The sequence below is a fragment of the Triticum dicoccoides genome, chromosome 1A, assembly GCF_002162155.2.
Source record: "Triticum dicoccoides isolate Atlit2015 ecotype Zavitan chromosome 1A, WEW_v2.0, whole genome shotgun sequence".
Lineage (NCBI taxonomy): Eukaryota > Viridiplantae > Streptophyta > Magnoliopsida > Poales > Poaceae > Triticum > Triticum dicoccoides.
In genome coordinates, this window is record NC_041380.1 from 256359673 (window position 1) to 256376899 (window position 17227).

General features: G+C 52.9%; 1 protein-coding gene across 1 annotated transcript in view; it reads left to right on the plus strand.

Moving 5' to 3' along the window:
• The first annotated feature begins 93 nt into the window (after window positions 1–93).
• LOC119267872 (AT-rich interactive domain-containing protein 1-like) overlaps window positions 94–17227 on the plus strand; it is a 34415-nt gene continuing 17281 nt past the window's right edge. The window contains exon 1 of the mRNA XM_037549313.1: window positions 94–1012. Within this exon, the coding sequence (XP_037405210.1) occupies window positions 167–1012 (846 nt within the window). The 5' untranslated portion in view covers window positions 94–166. The remainder of the gene's footprint in view (window positions 1013–17227) is intronic.

A 17227-nucleotide genomic window follows, 5' to 3' on the forward strand; every position in this document is an offset into this window, starting at 1 on the left:
CGTAGACCTAGGGTTTGGCTCCCATGGATTAAATTTTGTTCCATCACAAAGCACAAACCAAAATTCAAAGAGAACACACACACAAAAACATCAGCCTTCCTTCCTCTCCAATCTCCAACGTCGAAGGGGTTGGGTTTTCCTCAACCCAAAGGGCCTGGAGGCAAAAATGGCTACCCCTCCGAGCCCACCGCCACCACCACCTGCCACTAATTCCTCCGCGCCCCCTTTCAAAACCAACACCCCAAGCCCAAACCCCCACGGCGCGCCGGCCGCGAGGGCGCCCTCCTCACCGGCGGCGGCGGCGGCGCCGCCGCCGATGTCCAGTGGCCCATCCCACCTCGTCCTTTGCGTGCGCGACGTCATCGGCAAGCTCCGTGCTCGCGGGCACCTGTCGGGGCTGCAGATCCCGGACGATGAGCTCACGGAAGCGGGCGCCCCCGCCTTGTTCGACACCGTGCTCGCCGCCTTCCTCGCCGAGGGGCGATTGTCTGCCGGGCTTCCGTTACTCCCGAAGCCTCTTGTGCTCGGGAAAGGCGGCTTGGTGGACATGCTCCCCTTGTACCTCGCCGTGCGCTCTCGCGGCGGATTCGCTGCGGTCACCTCATGGGCGGCCATCGCCGAGGCGGTAGGCCTCGAACCGGCTGCTGATGCGCCCATCAAGCTGGTGTACGCCAAGCATCTTTGGCTCCTTGAGCAGAGCATCGGCAAGCCTGAAAGCCAGGACGAGGTGGCCGGGAGCAGTCGCAATGCGGCCCACCGCTCGAACGCGAAGAAGGATAAGTTCCTGTCGTTACACAAGGACCACACAAGCGCCGGATCAGCCCATCTGAAGCGTAAGAGGGAGGTTCCTCTGCAGATGCTTAACTGGGTCCGCCTTGTCGCGAAGAATCCGGGTGATCATGGCGCTGGACAGAATCATGGCAGCCAACTCTCCTCGACGCTTATGTTCCGTCGCCTGATGTTTGAAAATATCGATTGCAGCAAATTGCCCTATAGCACTACCTCACCGCAGGTAACTTCTGGCCACATAGTTTTGTTTTTTGAACTTGATAAATGGTATGCTTGATTATGTAATTGTGTTCGTTAAATTTTGGATTTAGATTCTGGATTTGGTCATTCCTATCGGCTGTCTAATTATAGCTGTTGGTCCTTAGATTTACCTACACAGAAGTGCTATCATTTCTGAAAAGAGAATCACACATCTTTTTTCATATGCTCACTTAGGGTCATCTTGGAGAATGCTAAATGATCATTTTAGAGCATTCTCACAGTTCTTTTCCCAGCACCATGCCAATCTAGGTCAAGGAATATAAGATGATCTTGCAGATATTGCTAATTTTGATCTGTTTATCCCTTTTCCCATCTAAGGAGTCTGAAAACTCTGAGGGCTCTGTGGACCTTTTATGTTCGCACACGTGTCTACTCCTGGTTAGTTGTAGCTGTGACCCATCTGCTATGGGTGAAAACTGAAAAGCAAAACACAGCATTTTCCATATATAATATCTAATTATCATGGTAACAAGGCAAATCAGTGGTAGCTATTTATTGTGAAAAAAGAATTCAAAAGATTGCTTATATTTCTGTAAATTCTTGGGTGAGGGCATTGTTGGTAAATTTTGGCTATCATTAGGACTGCATCAGGGGGCAGCTTTGAGCCCTTATATTTTTTGCTTTGGTGATGGATGAGATCACAAGGGATATACAAGGAGATATCCCATGGTGTGTGCTCTTTGCGGATGATGTGGTGCTAGTTGATGATAGTCTGACGGGGGTTAATAGGAAGTTGAGTTATGGAGACAAACCTTGGAATCAAAAGGTTTTAGGCTTAGTAGAACTAAAACCGAGTACATGAGGTGTGGTTTCAGTATTACTAGGCGCGAGGAGGAGGTTAGCCTTGATGGGTAGGTGGTGCCTCAGAAGGACACCTTTCGATATTTGGGGTCAATGTTGCGGAAGGATGGGGGTATTGATGAAGATGTGAACTATCGAATCAAAGCCGGATGGATGAAGTGGCGCCAAGCTTCTGGCATTCTCTGTGACAAGAGAGTGCCACAAAAGCTAAAAGGCAAGTTCTATAGGATGGCGGTTTGACTCGCAATGTTGTATGGTGCTGGCCGACTAAAAGGCGACATGTTCAACAGTTAGGTGTGGCGGAGATGCGCATGTTGAGATGGATGGGTGGCTACACGAGGAAGGATCGAGTCCGGAACGATGATATACAAGATAGAGTTGGGGTAGCACCAATTGAAGAGAAGATTGTCCAACATCGTCTGAGATGGTTTGGGCATATTTAGCGCAGGTCTCCAGAAGCTCTAGTTCATAGCGGACGGCTAAAGCGTGTGGATCATGTCAAGAGAGGTCGGGGTAGACCGAATTTGACATGGAAGGAATCTGTAAAGAGAGATCTGAAGGATTGGAGTATCACCAAAGAACTAGCCATGGACAGGGGTGGGTGGAAGCTTGCTATCCATGTGCTAGAACCATGAGTTGGTCGCGAGATCTTATGGGTTTCACCTCTAGCCTACCCCAACTTGTTTGGGACTAAAGGCTTTCTTTTGGCTTTGTTGTTGTATTAGCGGCAAACAAACAAAGTTAGGCTTTGGCCTAAGTTTATTTTCATGGTGCAAAAATGGCAGCTTTTTTTTTTTCTAATTCTTTATAGGGTTATGCTTGCACTATTAACCTTAATTATGCTAGCTGTTCTGCATATTTATCTTTTCCCTTCTTTTTCCGATCGATATCTCTAAGATTGTTAGATGTTGTTCACTGCTAGGATATAGCCTATATGCTTGAGACACGGAGAAGAAAAAATGAAGTAGGATTCCTCCCAGCCTATACTTTGCTCTCTTTATTTGACACCTGCCATGCTTCCTCCTTCAATGATATTTACTGTTTTAATGGCCCACCTCTATTTGGTGCCAGAGTCATGGTTTTTAAGGCATTGTCTAAGCATTTCTTCAGCGCTAAGGCGCCCTAGGAGGAAGGTGCCGCCCTTGCCTTGACCATCTAGCACATGTTGTCTACAGAGAAGCATCTGCCGCCGTTTAGTCCTCACCACAATGTTGATGTGGTTGCTCCGAAGGCTTGGAAATGGCGTTCCTTTACTGAAAAAGGCTTTCGCCCCGCTTTATAAATAAAGCAACCACCGAGCACAACATTCACAAAGTACCAGTCGCAAACACACACACAGCCATCGCGAACATGGTCTCACACACAAGCACACACACAGAGAAGTTCAGCTGTGGGCACAACCCAACTAGCCCAACACACACACACACAAACAAATGGCGGTGGCGACGGCGACGCAGGGAAGATCTAATCCAGCTCTGGAGGTGGTGGGGGAAGCGGCGGAGCCAACCGGAGAGCCATCGCGCGAAGCTGGGTGATGATGAAGGTGGTGGCGTCTCTCTCCTTGGGACGGCTAAGCGGCTGCCAAAGCTGCAAGTACCCAGACCATTTAAACAGAGCGTCAGTAGCGCGCCGAAGAGGTATACGCTGAATCACGAGCCTATTCGTAAGAGTCCACAGCGTCCAGGCGAGCACACCGACAGTCAGCCACCTAATGTGGCGAGACGAGGGTGGTGATGCCTGAAGTTCGACGAAGAGAGCGGGGAAGTTGTTGTGGTCCCAACTTCCGCCCATTAATTCGCAGAAACAACTCCAAAGGAACTGCGCGGACACGCAAGAGAAGAAGATATGGTTCGAGTCTTCTTTGGGCCCGCAAAGCGGGCAACAACCGTCACCAGGGCCGTTGCGCTTCAAGACTTCCATGCCGGATGGGAGGCGGCCGCGGATCCATTGCCACAAGAATATTCTAATCTTTAGGGGGAGCCGGATCTCCCAAATGGTGGTGAGGGCCTCGGGGCCCGGGGAAGGGGCGATCGCCTGATATAGTGATTTAGTGAACTGGCCAGATGGCTCTAGCCGCCACCTGGCGCGGTCAACTCCCCTCGCGAGGTCAGGCTCGTGCAGAGCAATGCAGTCGAGCAGGTCATGCCAATCGGTGGTGTCCACAGGACCAAACGATCGCCGGAACGCGAGTTGCCCTAAGTTAGTAAGGGCCACCGCAACCGAAACCCTAGGCTCCACCGCAATGGCGAACAGGCCAGGAAAGCGGGCCGCAAAGGGGGCGTCCCCAGCCCAACGGTCGAACCAAAACAGCGTGGCAGTGCCTGATCCAACCGCGATCGAAGTCCCAACCCGGAGGACAGGGAGGAGCTGTATGATGGATTGCCAGAACTGGGAGCCCCCAGACCGCTGGCAGAAGGCGAGAGGCTGGCCACGGAGGTATTTCTGTTGGATGATGCGGAGCCACAGACCGCCCTCTCTGTTTGAGATCCGCCAGAGCCATCGTGTTAGCAAAGCGATGTTCATGCATTTGGAGGACATGATCCCGAGGCCGCCCTGATCACGAGGCTTGCATATCTCACTCCACCGCACCATGTGGTACTTCTGCTTATCGCCCTCACCAGCCCAGAAGAAGCGGCCCTGGACGCGAGCAATCTCATGATGCAACGTCTCGGGCAGGCTGTAGAAGCTCATAATGAATAGAAGCAGGCTGGACAAGGAGGAGTTAATGAGCATGGACCGAGCTGCTTTCGAAAGCCATCGCCCCTGCCAAGGTTCGATGCGGTGCTGGAGCTTGCCCACCGTAGGGCGCAACTCGGCTACAGTTAGCCGCGAGTCAATAATGGGGATCCCCAAATAAGTTGTGGGGAAGCTCCCGAGCTGACAATTATTTGGTCCGCGATGCTCTTGCATTCGTCTTGAGGATGACGTTCCTTTCACCTGCCTACACTGGCATGCATCTAAGCGTGTCTGTTTTGCCTGCGGCTTCTCTTTTCCGATCAACTACTCTACCATGTGGGAAAGGAGGGGTTGTGTCTTATGTTGTGAGGGATAAGTTAGGCATGTGGTGTTACTTGTTTCTATTGCCGGGAAAGGGGGAAGATGAGTAATGTTGTGACTATGATGAGCAATGTTCCAAATATCGGCCAGTTAAGCGGCATCTCAGTTAATCGCTACTCCGTGGGTCACCGAATAGCCGATTAACTGGTCGATTTGCCTATTTATACATAATTAGCACCCGACCGATATGGTACTAGTTACTGATATCCTCAACATTGACGATGAGAAAGAATGGAGGGATAGTGGCAATTGTGTCGCAAGAGGGACAAATGAGTTATTAGATGGCTTTTCGGGTTGTGGGGACGGTGTGTTTATGGCCAGTGACCTGCCATTCAATATTTTTGTTTCTCTCCTAATATGTTCCAATTGATATGTTCCTCTAGTGTCTTAGGCAAGGCTGGCCTCTCGCCTTAACCGCTTATAGGTGAATAACGGTGTTGGTCCTCTTGGGTTACCTTTTAGTCTTAAACCATTATGAGAGCCGACAGACCATGGTTTCTATTTTTGGATTTCCCTTGTATGAGTTGAATCACAACAAAGAAAGATGGTGGCCTAGCCACATCCACCTTCGGCAACATGCCAGATGCATTGGAAAATCAAGGCTACATGAAAGGACATGGTGGAGAAGATGAAGTGCAGATAGAGGATTTCATGTGACGCTCGGATGGCCATGCCGTCATCAAATTCACTAACTGCAGTACTGCACTACCAACATTGAGGCCTTGACAAGCCAAAAGTATTCGCAATTTCTTTTGAAGGGTGATGGAAACAAAATTCATGAATTACAATGTTTTAGTAATTTAGGAGCAAGTTACGTTCATATTGAAATCAAAATTTAAAATTCAGACCAAGGATAACCGAGTCAACAACCATGAGATAAACAAGCAACAATAACAAACCACTTGAGAAAGCTTAATTCGAAGGGTGTGAGGATAATGGAGTCACAACATCTACTACTTGGACTGTCACCCTCGACTAGAACTTGCCATTCTCAAAATTTTCTTAGAGGATAGTGATATAAACAAGATTCATGAATTTTATTTTTCAGTAATTTTTGGATCAAGTTGCATTCGTACTTAAATCAAATCTTAAAACTCGAACCAATGATAATGGAGTGAACAACCATGAGATAAACAGGAAATGAAAACAAGCTAGTTGAGAATGCTTAATTCAAAGGATGTCGGTTCAATCCAGCATTTGGAATATCTCATTTTATATCTAATTTTCCATTTGAAGCCTCAATGTCAAATATGAAAACCAGGGGTAAAATAGGATGCAAACTTGGGAAGTGAGCCCGCACTGTGTGGTCACATTCCCATGACTTTGACGATGTGTAGCCATAATACCTTATCCCTACAACGTATACCGTATACCGTAAACAGGCATATGGGGCTAGGTATGCGCAAGCCTTGAAGGCCCAACGGAGCACGCCGACTCGATGGGGTGTATGCTTGGGGTTCCCAAATAGGAAACCTTGTGGATTACTTGGCGAAGGGGCCACGAGTTCTACTTGCATGATCCGAATTCCCACCCGTACAGACATACATGGAGAGGTCACCTACTTAGAGGAGGGAAGGCCACCACCATAGTACGGATATATAAAGGCGTCCAAGGCCCGGCAAGGAGGACGAGCAATCTAGAGACACACAAACCTTAGCGATCTTATGCACATAGCCTAGATCGTGTCCAGAGACCCGTGGTGATCTGAGATGATGTCCCATGACTATACAAATCACGTGTAACTACAATATTGCTACAAGGTAAAAATGAAATTATGCTTGACATTCTTCTTGTTATTCCAGAGTGTATATTAGTTAAGAGTTTTGGTTGGTTGCATCCACTTTCAAACTCGAATGTGGACAATCTTATATCTATTTTTCCATTTGACCTCAAATAACCTACCTACATGGGTGTCCCAATCTTTCGAGGAGATCATGGGTTTGACTCTAGTGGAGACGTCTTTGACGACCTAACTACTAACATGCCATGTTGATGCGCCTTAGCAATTGCTAAAAAAATACCCCGAGATGTTATTTGTCATGCCGAATCACGATCAATTTGACATCGAAGGTCTAACCTCCGTGTGAAATCGAGAACAAGAAGTATGAAAATAGAATTATGATTATGGTGAATAATGATGAAGTATTGATGAAAGTTGGGATTTGAAAGCGGTCTTGGCTTGGTCGATGGACACAATTTTTTTTCGGGAAAACGCAAAGGGACCTTGCGTTTCTTTTCATTGAAAAGGTAGGGTGTCAGTTACAGTCGTCCTAGGACGAATAGACGGTGAACAGGTACAGAGCTCAGTGCACATCCCATGAAGGGGGGAGGACTACTCTAAGGCCTGGAGCTCCGGCCTTAGCCCAGGAGCTGGCTTCCTCCTTGATCCGGTTGACGAGCGTGTCGAGGGAGGGCGTCGCATTGTCGAAGACGCAGCTGTTTCTATGTTTCCATAGTAGCCATGGAACTAGGAGCGCTACGGATTGCAGGGCCTTGCGTTGTGCTTGCGGCGTATCGTCCTTGGCGTGTTGCCACCAGTCCATGAGGGTGGGCTCCTGGTTGGGGATCGGCGCTGGTATGCGAAGCCAGGCGAGGGTCTCGTGCCATGCCTGCCTGGAAAAGGGGCAGTCAAGCATGAGGTGCCTGATCGTTTCCGGCGCCTGATCGCACAGGAGGCAGCGTGGATGGTGCTGCAGACCGTGGCGAGCCAGACGGTCGGCCTTCCAGCAGCGATCCAGGTTAGCAAGCCAATGGAAAAACTTGACCCGAGATGGAGCCCAAGCCTTCCAAATCAGCTTCCAGGAGTAGGATTGGGATGAGCCTTGGAAGGTAGCCAAGTAGCAAGACTGCGCCGAATAGATGCCGCTCGTTGTCCACTTCCAAATCAGCTGGTCAGGGGCGTCAGTGAGTGTGGCCTACTGCACGAGTTGCCAAAGCTGCAAATACTGGCCAATCTCGTGTAGGCCGAGGACACCCTGTATATCTCGGGCCCAAGCATTGCCGTTGAGTCCTTCAGCCACTGTTCTAGTCTTGCGCCGCCGCTGGGGGATGCAGTTGTAGAGCATGGGCATGAGCTCGCCGGCCGAGCGGCCGTTGAGCCATCGATCCTCCCAGAACAGGGCTTTCATGCCGTTCCCAATGACCATGTAGGTGGAGGCAAAGAACAGGGTGCGCTCGTGGAAGGAGAATTGAAGATCCAGCCCCTGCCAGGCGCGACCGTCTTCTGTGCGTGAGAGCCATAGCCACCGTAGTCTCAGTGCAAGCCCGGTTCGTTCGAGGTCGTGAACCCCGAGGCCACCAAGCGCGAGGGGGCGGGAGACAAGGCGCCAATTGACATGGCAGTGCCCACCGTTGGCGTCGGCACGACCGGCCCATAGGAATCCTCGTTGAATCTTCTCGAGCTGCCGCAAGGTTTTCTTCGGAGGAGCAAAAGCGAGCAGCTGGTGCACCGGAATGGCACTAAGAACAGACTTGACGAGAGCAAGCCTGCCGGCTCTGTTCATGAGCCAGGCTTTCCAGGTGGGTAAGCGTCCGGCGACCTTGTCGACGAGGGGCTGCAGCTGGCCAGCGGAAGGACGGCGCGTCGTCAGGGGGATGCCGAGGTAAGTGACTGGGAGCGCGGCGGTCGAACAACCCAAGCCAGTGATCATCTCGGGGGCGCCCTGTTCCCCATGCAGGACCGTGGCCGAGCTCTTGGCGTAGTTCACTTTGAGGCCGGACGCTCTGCCAAACAGGTCGAGTATTTCCTTGACAGCAGCAATGTCGCTCGTCGTGGCATGGCAGAAGAGCATGACGTCGTCGGCATACAAGGATATAGCCGGTATTGGTCTCCGCGGATGTAGCGGCTAAAGAATGCCCGTGTCGTGCACGCGTCGAATCAGCCGGCCGAGTGTGTCGACCGCGAGAACGAACAGTTGCGGGGACAGAGAGTCGCCCTGCCGCAACCCTTGTGCCATATCGGTGGGCCTGGCACGCCGTTCAGCAGGACCCGGGTGCTCGCAGAGGACAGGAGGATGGCAATCCATTCGAGGAAGCGATGGCCGAACCCAAATTGGCGTAGGACCTCAAAGAGGAACGGCCAGGAGATGGAGTCGAAGGCGCGCGTGAGGTCGAGCTTGAGCATCACCCTTGGGACCCCAAGCTGGCTCAAAAGCTTCAGCGATTGCCGGACAAGCACGAAGTTGTCGTGTAGGCTCCGTCCGAGGATGAATGCATTTTGATTGCGGCTGACAAGGCAGTCAAGTTTTGGGGCCAGCCGGAGCGAGAGGGCCTTGGCGAAAACCTTGGCCACGATGTGAATGAGGCATATCGGGTGGTAATCGCGCAACTCCTGGGCATCGGCGCGCTTCGACAGCAATGTGAGAAGAGCTTGGTTGAGCTTGCAGAAGCCGCGACCACGCATCTGAAAGAGCTGCTGGAATACATCCACAAAATCTTGCTTCACAATGCTCCAGCACGCACGGAGAAATTCAGCGTTGAAGCCATCGGGCCCTGGCGCCTTGTGCGCGGGCAAGCGTTTCACTGCCTCCCAGATCTCCTCCGGACAGAAGGCCACGTCCAGGTCGGAGAGGTCGCTCCCCTCGATGAGCTGCGACAGGTCCAGCGAGTGGTCGCGCTCGACCGCCGTACCAAGCAGGGCGTCGAAGTGCCGGAAGGCAGCCTTGGCCATCTCGTCATGGTTGGTGAGCAGCGCGCTGTCCGCGGAGAGGCGGAAGATGCGGTTCTTCTAACGTCGAAACGAGCATTGCCGGTGGAAGAAGGTCGTGTTGGCGTCTCCATCTTTGAGTGTGGCGATGCGGGCTCGCTGTCTTGCGATCGTCCGTTCCAAGGATGCGAGTCCTAGGTATGAGACCTTCAGCTGTTTGCGTAGCCAGTCCTCCGGAGGCGAGAGGATACGGTCTTCCTGGGCCTTGTCAAAGCGCGCAATGAGTTCTCTTGCAATGGCCAGCTTGGTCTTGACGTTGCCAACAGCTTTGGCGCTCCAACTCGTCAAGCTTCGTGTCGTGGCCTGGAGGCGCAACATCAGGCGACGGAAGGGATCAGGCTCGTGAACAGAATCCCACGCCGCGGCTACTGTCTCATGGAATCCGTCCAGGCGCAGCCAATGTTGCTCGAAGTGGAACCTGCGGTGCAGCACTGGTACAGGGGCGCAATCCAGCAGCAAGGGGGAGTGGTCAGACACGACAGACGCCAGGCACATCAGGTGGCACTCGCCGTGTACGTCCTCCCAGTCTGACGTGCAGAGCACGCGATCAAGATGTACCAGGGTCGGGGGTGACTGCTCATTCGACCACGTGTAGCGGCGCCCGTTGAGATAAACCTCCTTGAGAGCTAGGTTGTTGACGAGGCGGCGGAATTTACCCATCATGCGCCTATTGAGGTTGTCCGTGTTCTTGTCCTCGGGGCGGAGGATGAGGTTGAAGTCGCCGCATAGCATCCACGGACCGTGGCAGTCCGCTCTGATCTCGCGGAGCTCCTCCAAGAAGGCGACCTTGGCGACGTCATCCTGTGGCCCGCAGACGACAGTGATCCACCACGGCGTGCCACCGGCCGTAGCAACGCGGGCCGAGATCGCGTTGTTGGTGAACAGGGGGTCCGAGATGGAAACAACCCTGCTCTTCCAAGCGAGAAGGATGCCGCCACGCGTGCCCTGCGTCGGGAGGTAGGTGTAGTCGTAGAACTCCGAGCCAAGCGTGTCAAGGACAATGGACGAGCAGAGAAACTCAATCTTCGTTTCTTGCAAGCATACAATGGAGGCGCCGGTGGTGTCGAGCAGCGTGCGAATGGCATGGCGCCGCGCTCGTGCGTTGAGACCGCGCGCATTCCAAACAACGATCTTGAGGCCGTGATCCATAAAGAGTGGATCGACAGGGGGTGGCGTCTAGGAGGAGGTAAGTCGCACACACTGGCTGGACGTGCGCTGGAACAGGCGATTGCCTCGTCAGGCAAGCTGGGATTTCGCGATCTACCAGCGCGGCTATGGCAGATAGCACGGACAGCGGGATGGGAGCAGCAAATAGATCGTCATATGCCTTCATCTCCGCGGCCGAGATCTTCTGGTTTGTCCCAACGATGCCGAGTGTGCGGAGAACCTGAACTTGCGCGCGTCTTGCAGCTGTGGGAGGGGCTGCGGTCGTGGACGCGGTGGAGGCTGAGCAGCCACGTCGGGGGGTGAAGTCGAGGGGACGGCGGGTTCTCTTCCCAGGCGCCGGCAGGGTGGCGTTGAGCTCCTTGGTGGCTGCGGCGAGGAAATCCCCCAGCGTCCAGGGCCGGGCTGTGGGAGCCGCTCCGCGCGATCGGCGCATGATGGTTGGCGGGGAGGCGAAGCGGCCGGGTCCAGATCCATGCATGGCTGGACGTGGTGGCCCAGAGTTGGCGGTGGGGCTCGCAGCGGGCCCGGGGGGACAGGGGCAGCATGGTGTTGCATGGGTGTCTGCGGGTCCCGCTGGTCCCTTAGTTCTGGGGAGGGCGACAGGGATCTGTCTATGTGTGTGCCCTCCGATTCATGGGCGGCGGCAGTGATGGGGTTATGTACCTAGGGTAGGGTCATGGACCTGATCCAAGTAACTTACCCTAGGACATCCTTAGAAGAGGTCGCCTTCCAGTCGACCAACGAGGATTCACTCGACTGGCCTGAAGGACTCGACCACGAAGACTCGCTCGACCACCAGGAGGTCAAGAGGCACTCTGCACTACAACGGCCTGTAATCAAGTAGACTTTATGATAGTAAAGGCCTTTATGTGGGGCGTTACCAGTAACGCCCCAGACTTAACTCATCTTAAACCCTCTCCTACCTGGGCTGGCTGGGGTCCTGGCGCACTCTATATAAGCCACCCCCCTCCACAGGCAGAGGGGTTCGGCACCTTGTAGTTCATACACTCATAATCCACTCGACCGCCTCCGGGCTCCGAGACGTAGGGCTGTTACTTCTTCCGAGAAGGGCCTGAACTCGTACATCCTTTGTGCTTACAACCTCTCCATAGCTAGGACCTTGCCTCTCCATACCTACCCCCCACTCTACTGTCAGGCTTAGAACCACGACAGTTGGCGCCCACCGTGGGGGCCGGTGTTTTAGCGATTTTGTGGAGAAGTTGCGATTCTTCCGAGTACTTACATCATGGTGTCTGCTGGAGTTTTGGTCGAGGGTCAAGAGATCCGTCTCGGCACTCTCACCTTCATCGCCGACGACTCCGCATGGCTCCAGGAGGCTCCACTCGACGTAGATGCGCTCCCCGTCCGCGGTGCGACGCATTTTCGCGCATGTGTCCGCGGCGTTCTGCTGCGGCAACCGTCGACCCAGTATCGGTCGGCTCCTCCATCGTCCACCCTCTCGGTCTCCCGCCAGCGCAAGCGCTCAGGCCGGTCGAGGCTTCAGCAATGGGTGAGTCACGCGGTGGCTCGCCAATCGGCCACTGCCCAAGTTGCGGCAATCGAGCCCAACGAATCTCTCTACGGCTTGTTCGATCAGTCGACTGGCTCCGTAGAGACTGCATCCGAGTGCGGAAGCAGTGATCCAGCGGCGGAAATCTTGATGGTCGACGGGCCCCACAGCCCTCCTGGCTTCGCCCGTGGTGGTGGAGCAGGTGACGGCGGCGACCCTGCACGAGGCTACGAAGAGTACGAGCCCGAGCCACTCGACTCTCTGCAAAGAGAAGAACTTCGCCGCAGGAACGAGGATCCCCTGCGTATTCCCATCGCAGGAGAAACCCCCGAGGCTCGTGCCTTGGAGGAGGCGCGTCTGGCCAATTTGGCCGAGCGCACTCGACTGGAGAACCTTCAGCGAGCACTCGACGAGCGCGCGCGGCAACGAGTTCCCGACACCAGTCGACGTCAACTCTTCCCGCCGACTCAGGTATATCGAACCCCAATTCAGAATTTAGCAGCTGCGACCCGTATAGCAGAGTCCATCCAGCCTTCGCAGTCGGAAGCTGGCAGAGGTTTGCTGCAGATCAGGGATCTGCTCCGGGCAGCAGGAGATCAGAATTCAGCCGTGTCTCAGTCGCGCAACAGAATTCACAGTCGATCCGTCACTGTGAATACGGTTCAGTCGGCTCACAGCCCCAGATCGCCTCCGCGGCGCGAAGGGCGTGAGAATCGGCGAGATCAATACGGCGACAGACTCGACCGAGATGATAGGCGTCGAGTGCCCTATTCCCCTCCGAGGGGTGGGTCTTACGCTCCTCGGCAGCCAGATGATAGGCGTCAGTACAGTACAGGGCGTAGGGTTCCAGTTGACCCCAGAGAGCCAGGCTTCGACGCGCGATCCATTATCGTGCAAGGGTTGGTCGACCGGAACAGAGCCCATCGAGGCGCACTCGACAGAGATGTACCCACAAGCAGTCGAGTGCATGTTTCTGGTCCTGAATGTTTCAGCAGAGCTATCAGAGCCGCAGTTATTCCCCCCAATTTCAGGTTGGCAACAGGAGTCAGCAAGTTCACTGGTGAGTCTAAGCCTGAAACTTGGCTTGAAGACTACCGAGTGGCAGTTCAGATTGGTGGTGAAAACGACGAGGTGGCCATGAAGCATTTACCCCTCATGTTGGAAGGTTCTGCCAGGGCATGGTTGACTCAATTACCTCCTAGCAGCATTTACACTTGGGAAGATCTGTCCCGAGTGTTCGTCAGAACGTTTGAAGGGACTTGCAAGCGACCAGCTGGATTGACAGAGTTGCAAGTCTGCGTGCAGAAAGCTAATGAGACTCTCAGAGAGTATATTCAGAGGTGGATCACTTTGCACCACACTGTGGAAAATGTCTCTGATCATCAGGCAGTATGCGCCTTCAAAGACGGCGTCAAGAACAGAGAACTGAGTTTGAAATTTGGTCGAACCGGTGACATGACCTTGAGTCGGATGATGGAGATTGCTACCAAGTACGCCAATGGCGAAGAAGAAGACCGACTCCGAAGCGGCAAGCACAAGCCGAGTCAGTCGGAAAAGGGAAACACCAGTCGGAAACAGAAGCGGAAGGCTGAACCGGCAGCTCCTGGAGAGGCTCTGGCCGTGACTCAAGGAAAATTTAAGGGGAAACCAAAAGGATCCTGGAACCCCAAGAAGGTAAAGGATAAAGAAGGGAACGACGTGTTGGATATGCCATGTCACATTCACACGAAGAAAGACGAAGAGGGGAATATCATTTACCCAAAGCACACCACTCGCCAATGTCGACTCCTGATCCAGCAGTTTCAGGGAAAACAGTCTAAGGACAAGGAGAAGGAGTCGGACAAGGCCGAAGACAAAGAGGACAGTGAGGGAGAATATCCGCATATCAACTCCACTCTGATGATCTTTGCAGATGTGGAAAGCAGAAGTCGACTGAAAGTGATTAACCGAGAGGTGAACATGGTTGCCCCAGCAAAGGCAAATTATCTGAAGTGGTCTCAAACACCCATCACATTCGACCAATCTGATCACCCGACTCATATTGCCACCCCTGGGAGGCAAGCTTTGGTGGTCGATCCAGTTGTCGAAGGCACTCGACTGACAAAGGTGCTGATGGATGGTGGAAGTGGGCTGAACTTATTGTATGCTGACACATTGAAAGGTATGAGCATTCCGATGTCCCGACTGAGCACTAGTAACATGAGCTTCCATGGAGTTATACCAGGGAAGAAGGCCGAGTCACTCGGCCAGATAGCTTTGGACGTGGTGTTTGGTGATTCGAAGCATTTTCGCAAAGAAAAGTTGACGTTTGAGGTCGTGGATTTTCAGAGTGCATATCATGCCATTTTGGGGAGACCAGCCTATGCACGGTTCATGGCTCGACCATGTTACGTGTACCTCAAATTGAAGATGCCCGGTCCCAAAGGTGTGATCACTGTCACCGGTGATAGGAAAAAGGCAGAAGAGTGCTTTCAGAAGGGCTCCAAGATTGTCGATTCCCAGGTGACAGCAGTCGAGTTCGAAGAATACAAGCAAAACGCAGATCCGAGTGACTTGCTGCGATCCAAGAAGCCCGCCACAGAGTCTGCATTCCAGTCGTCCGGTGAGACGAAGCCTGTTCACATTCACCCGACCGACCCCGAAGCAGCTCCGACCCGCATATCCACGACACTCGACCCAAAATAGGAAGAAGCGCTCATCCAGTTCCTCCGTGAGAACTGGGACATTTTTGCATGGAAGCCCGCTGACATGCCAGGTGTTCCCAGGGGACTGGCTGAGCATCGCCTAAGAGTCGACTCGTCTGCAAAACCAGTCAAAGAGCATCTTCGGCGGTCCGTCGTCCAGAAGAGAAAGGCCATCGGCGAAGAAGTGGCTCGACTGTTGGCGGCAGGATTTATCCGAGAGATATACCACTCCGAGTGGCTCGCTAATGTCGTCATGGTTCCTAAGAAGGACAAGTCGCTCCGAATGTGCATTGATTTCAAGCACATCAACCGGGCCTGCCCGAAAGATCACTTTCCTCTCCCTCGCATAGATCAAATTGTTGACTCGACAGCGGGATGCGAGAGGTTGTCTTTTTTAGATGCTTACTCCGGGTACCACCAGATCCGTCTGTACGGGCCCGATGAGGTAAAAACAGCTTTCATCACTCCATTCGGGTGCTTCTGCTATATCACCATGCCATTCGGCCTCAAGAATGCCGGAGCCACATTTATGCGAATGATTCAGAAGTGTCTATTCACTCAAATCAGTCGGAATGTGGAAGCTTATATGGATGATATTGTTGTCAAGTCACGAAAAGGTTCCGACCTGCTCGCTGACCTCGCCGAAACATTTGCCAACCTCAGAAGGTATGATATCAAGCTCAATCCATCAAAGTGCACATTTGGAGTTCCTGATGGCAAGTTACTCGGTTTTCTCGTTTCCGAACGGGGAATCGACGCTAACCCAGAGAAGATTGGCACTATTCTCCGAATGAAACGCCCTGTGCGAGTGCATGATGTCCAGAAGCTTACTGGATGCTTGGCCGCATTAAGTCGATTCATCTCACGACTCGGTGAAAAGGCACTGCCTCTTTACCGACTGATGAAGAAGGCTGACAAGTTCGAGTGGACTCCAGAAGCTGATGCAGCGTTTGCCGAGCTAAAAGCTCTGCTCTCCACCCAGCCGGTGCTTGCTGCTCCAATCAGCAAAGAGCCTCTGTTGCTCTACATCGCAGCCACAGGACAAGTCGTCAGTACTGTGCTAACGGTCGAGCGGGAAGAAGAAGGAAAAGCTCTCAAAGTTCAGCGCCCAGTGTATTATTTGTCTGAAGTCTTGACTCCATCCAAGCAGAGATATCCTCATTATCAGAAACTTGTGTATGGAATATACATGACCACAAAGAAGGTTGCTCATTATTTCTCTGACCATTCCATCACAGTCGTCAGCGACGCTCCACTATCAGAGATTTTGCACAACAGAGATGCAACTGGTCGAGTGGCCAAATGGGCGATTGAACTTCTTCCCCTTGATATCAAGTTTGAGGCAAAAAAAGCCATTAAGTCCCAGGCGATAGCAGATTTCCTCGCCGAGTGGATTGAACAACAGCAGCCGACTGAAGTTCACTCGGAGCATTGGACCATGTTTTTTGATGGCTCTAAGATGTTGAATGGTTCCGGTGCTGGGGTTGTCCTGGTTTCCCCCAGAGGAGATAAACTCAGATATGTGCTCCAGATTCACTTTGATTCCTCCAACAATGAGGCAGAATATGAGGCCCTCCTATATGGGTTGCGCATGGCCATTTCACTCGGCGTCCGTCGCCTAATGGTCTATGGCGACTCGGATTTAGTGGTCAATCAGGTGATGAAAGAGTGGGACGTGAGAAGCCCAGCCATGACTGGATACTGCAGCGCAGTGAGGAAGCTGGAAAAGAAGTTCGAGGGGTTGGAGCTCCATCATATACCCCGACTGAAAAATCAAGCAGCTGATGATCTAGCAAAGATAGGTTCCAAGAGAGAAGCCATTCCGAGTGGTGTGTTCTTGGAGCATATACACACTCCGTCAGTCAAAGAAGATCCTTTCACCGAAGAAACTCCGCAGCCCAAGAGCGCCACAGATCCGACTGAAGTTGAAGTCCCAGCGGTGGTCGACTTGATCATGGAGGTTTTGGTGGTCATTCCTGACTGGACGATTCCGTATGTCGCATATATCTTGAGGAAAGAGCTTCCGGAGGATGAGGAAGAGGCTCGACAGATCGTCCGTCGATCTAAGGCCTTTACCGTAATCAAAGGACAATTATACAGAGAAAGCGCGACTGGAGTCGGTCAGAAGTGCATAACGCCAGAAGAAGGTCGACTCATCCTCAATGATATTCACTCGGGGACCTGTGGTCATCATGCGTCCTCTCGGACCATCGTGGCCAAAGCATACCGAGCCGGATTTTACTGGCCCAAGGC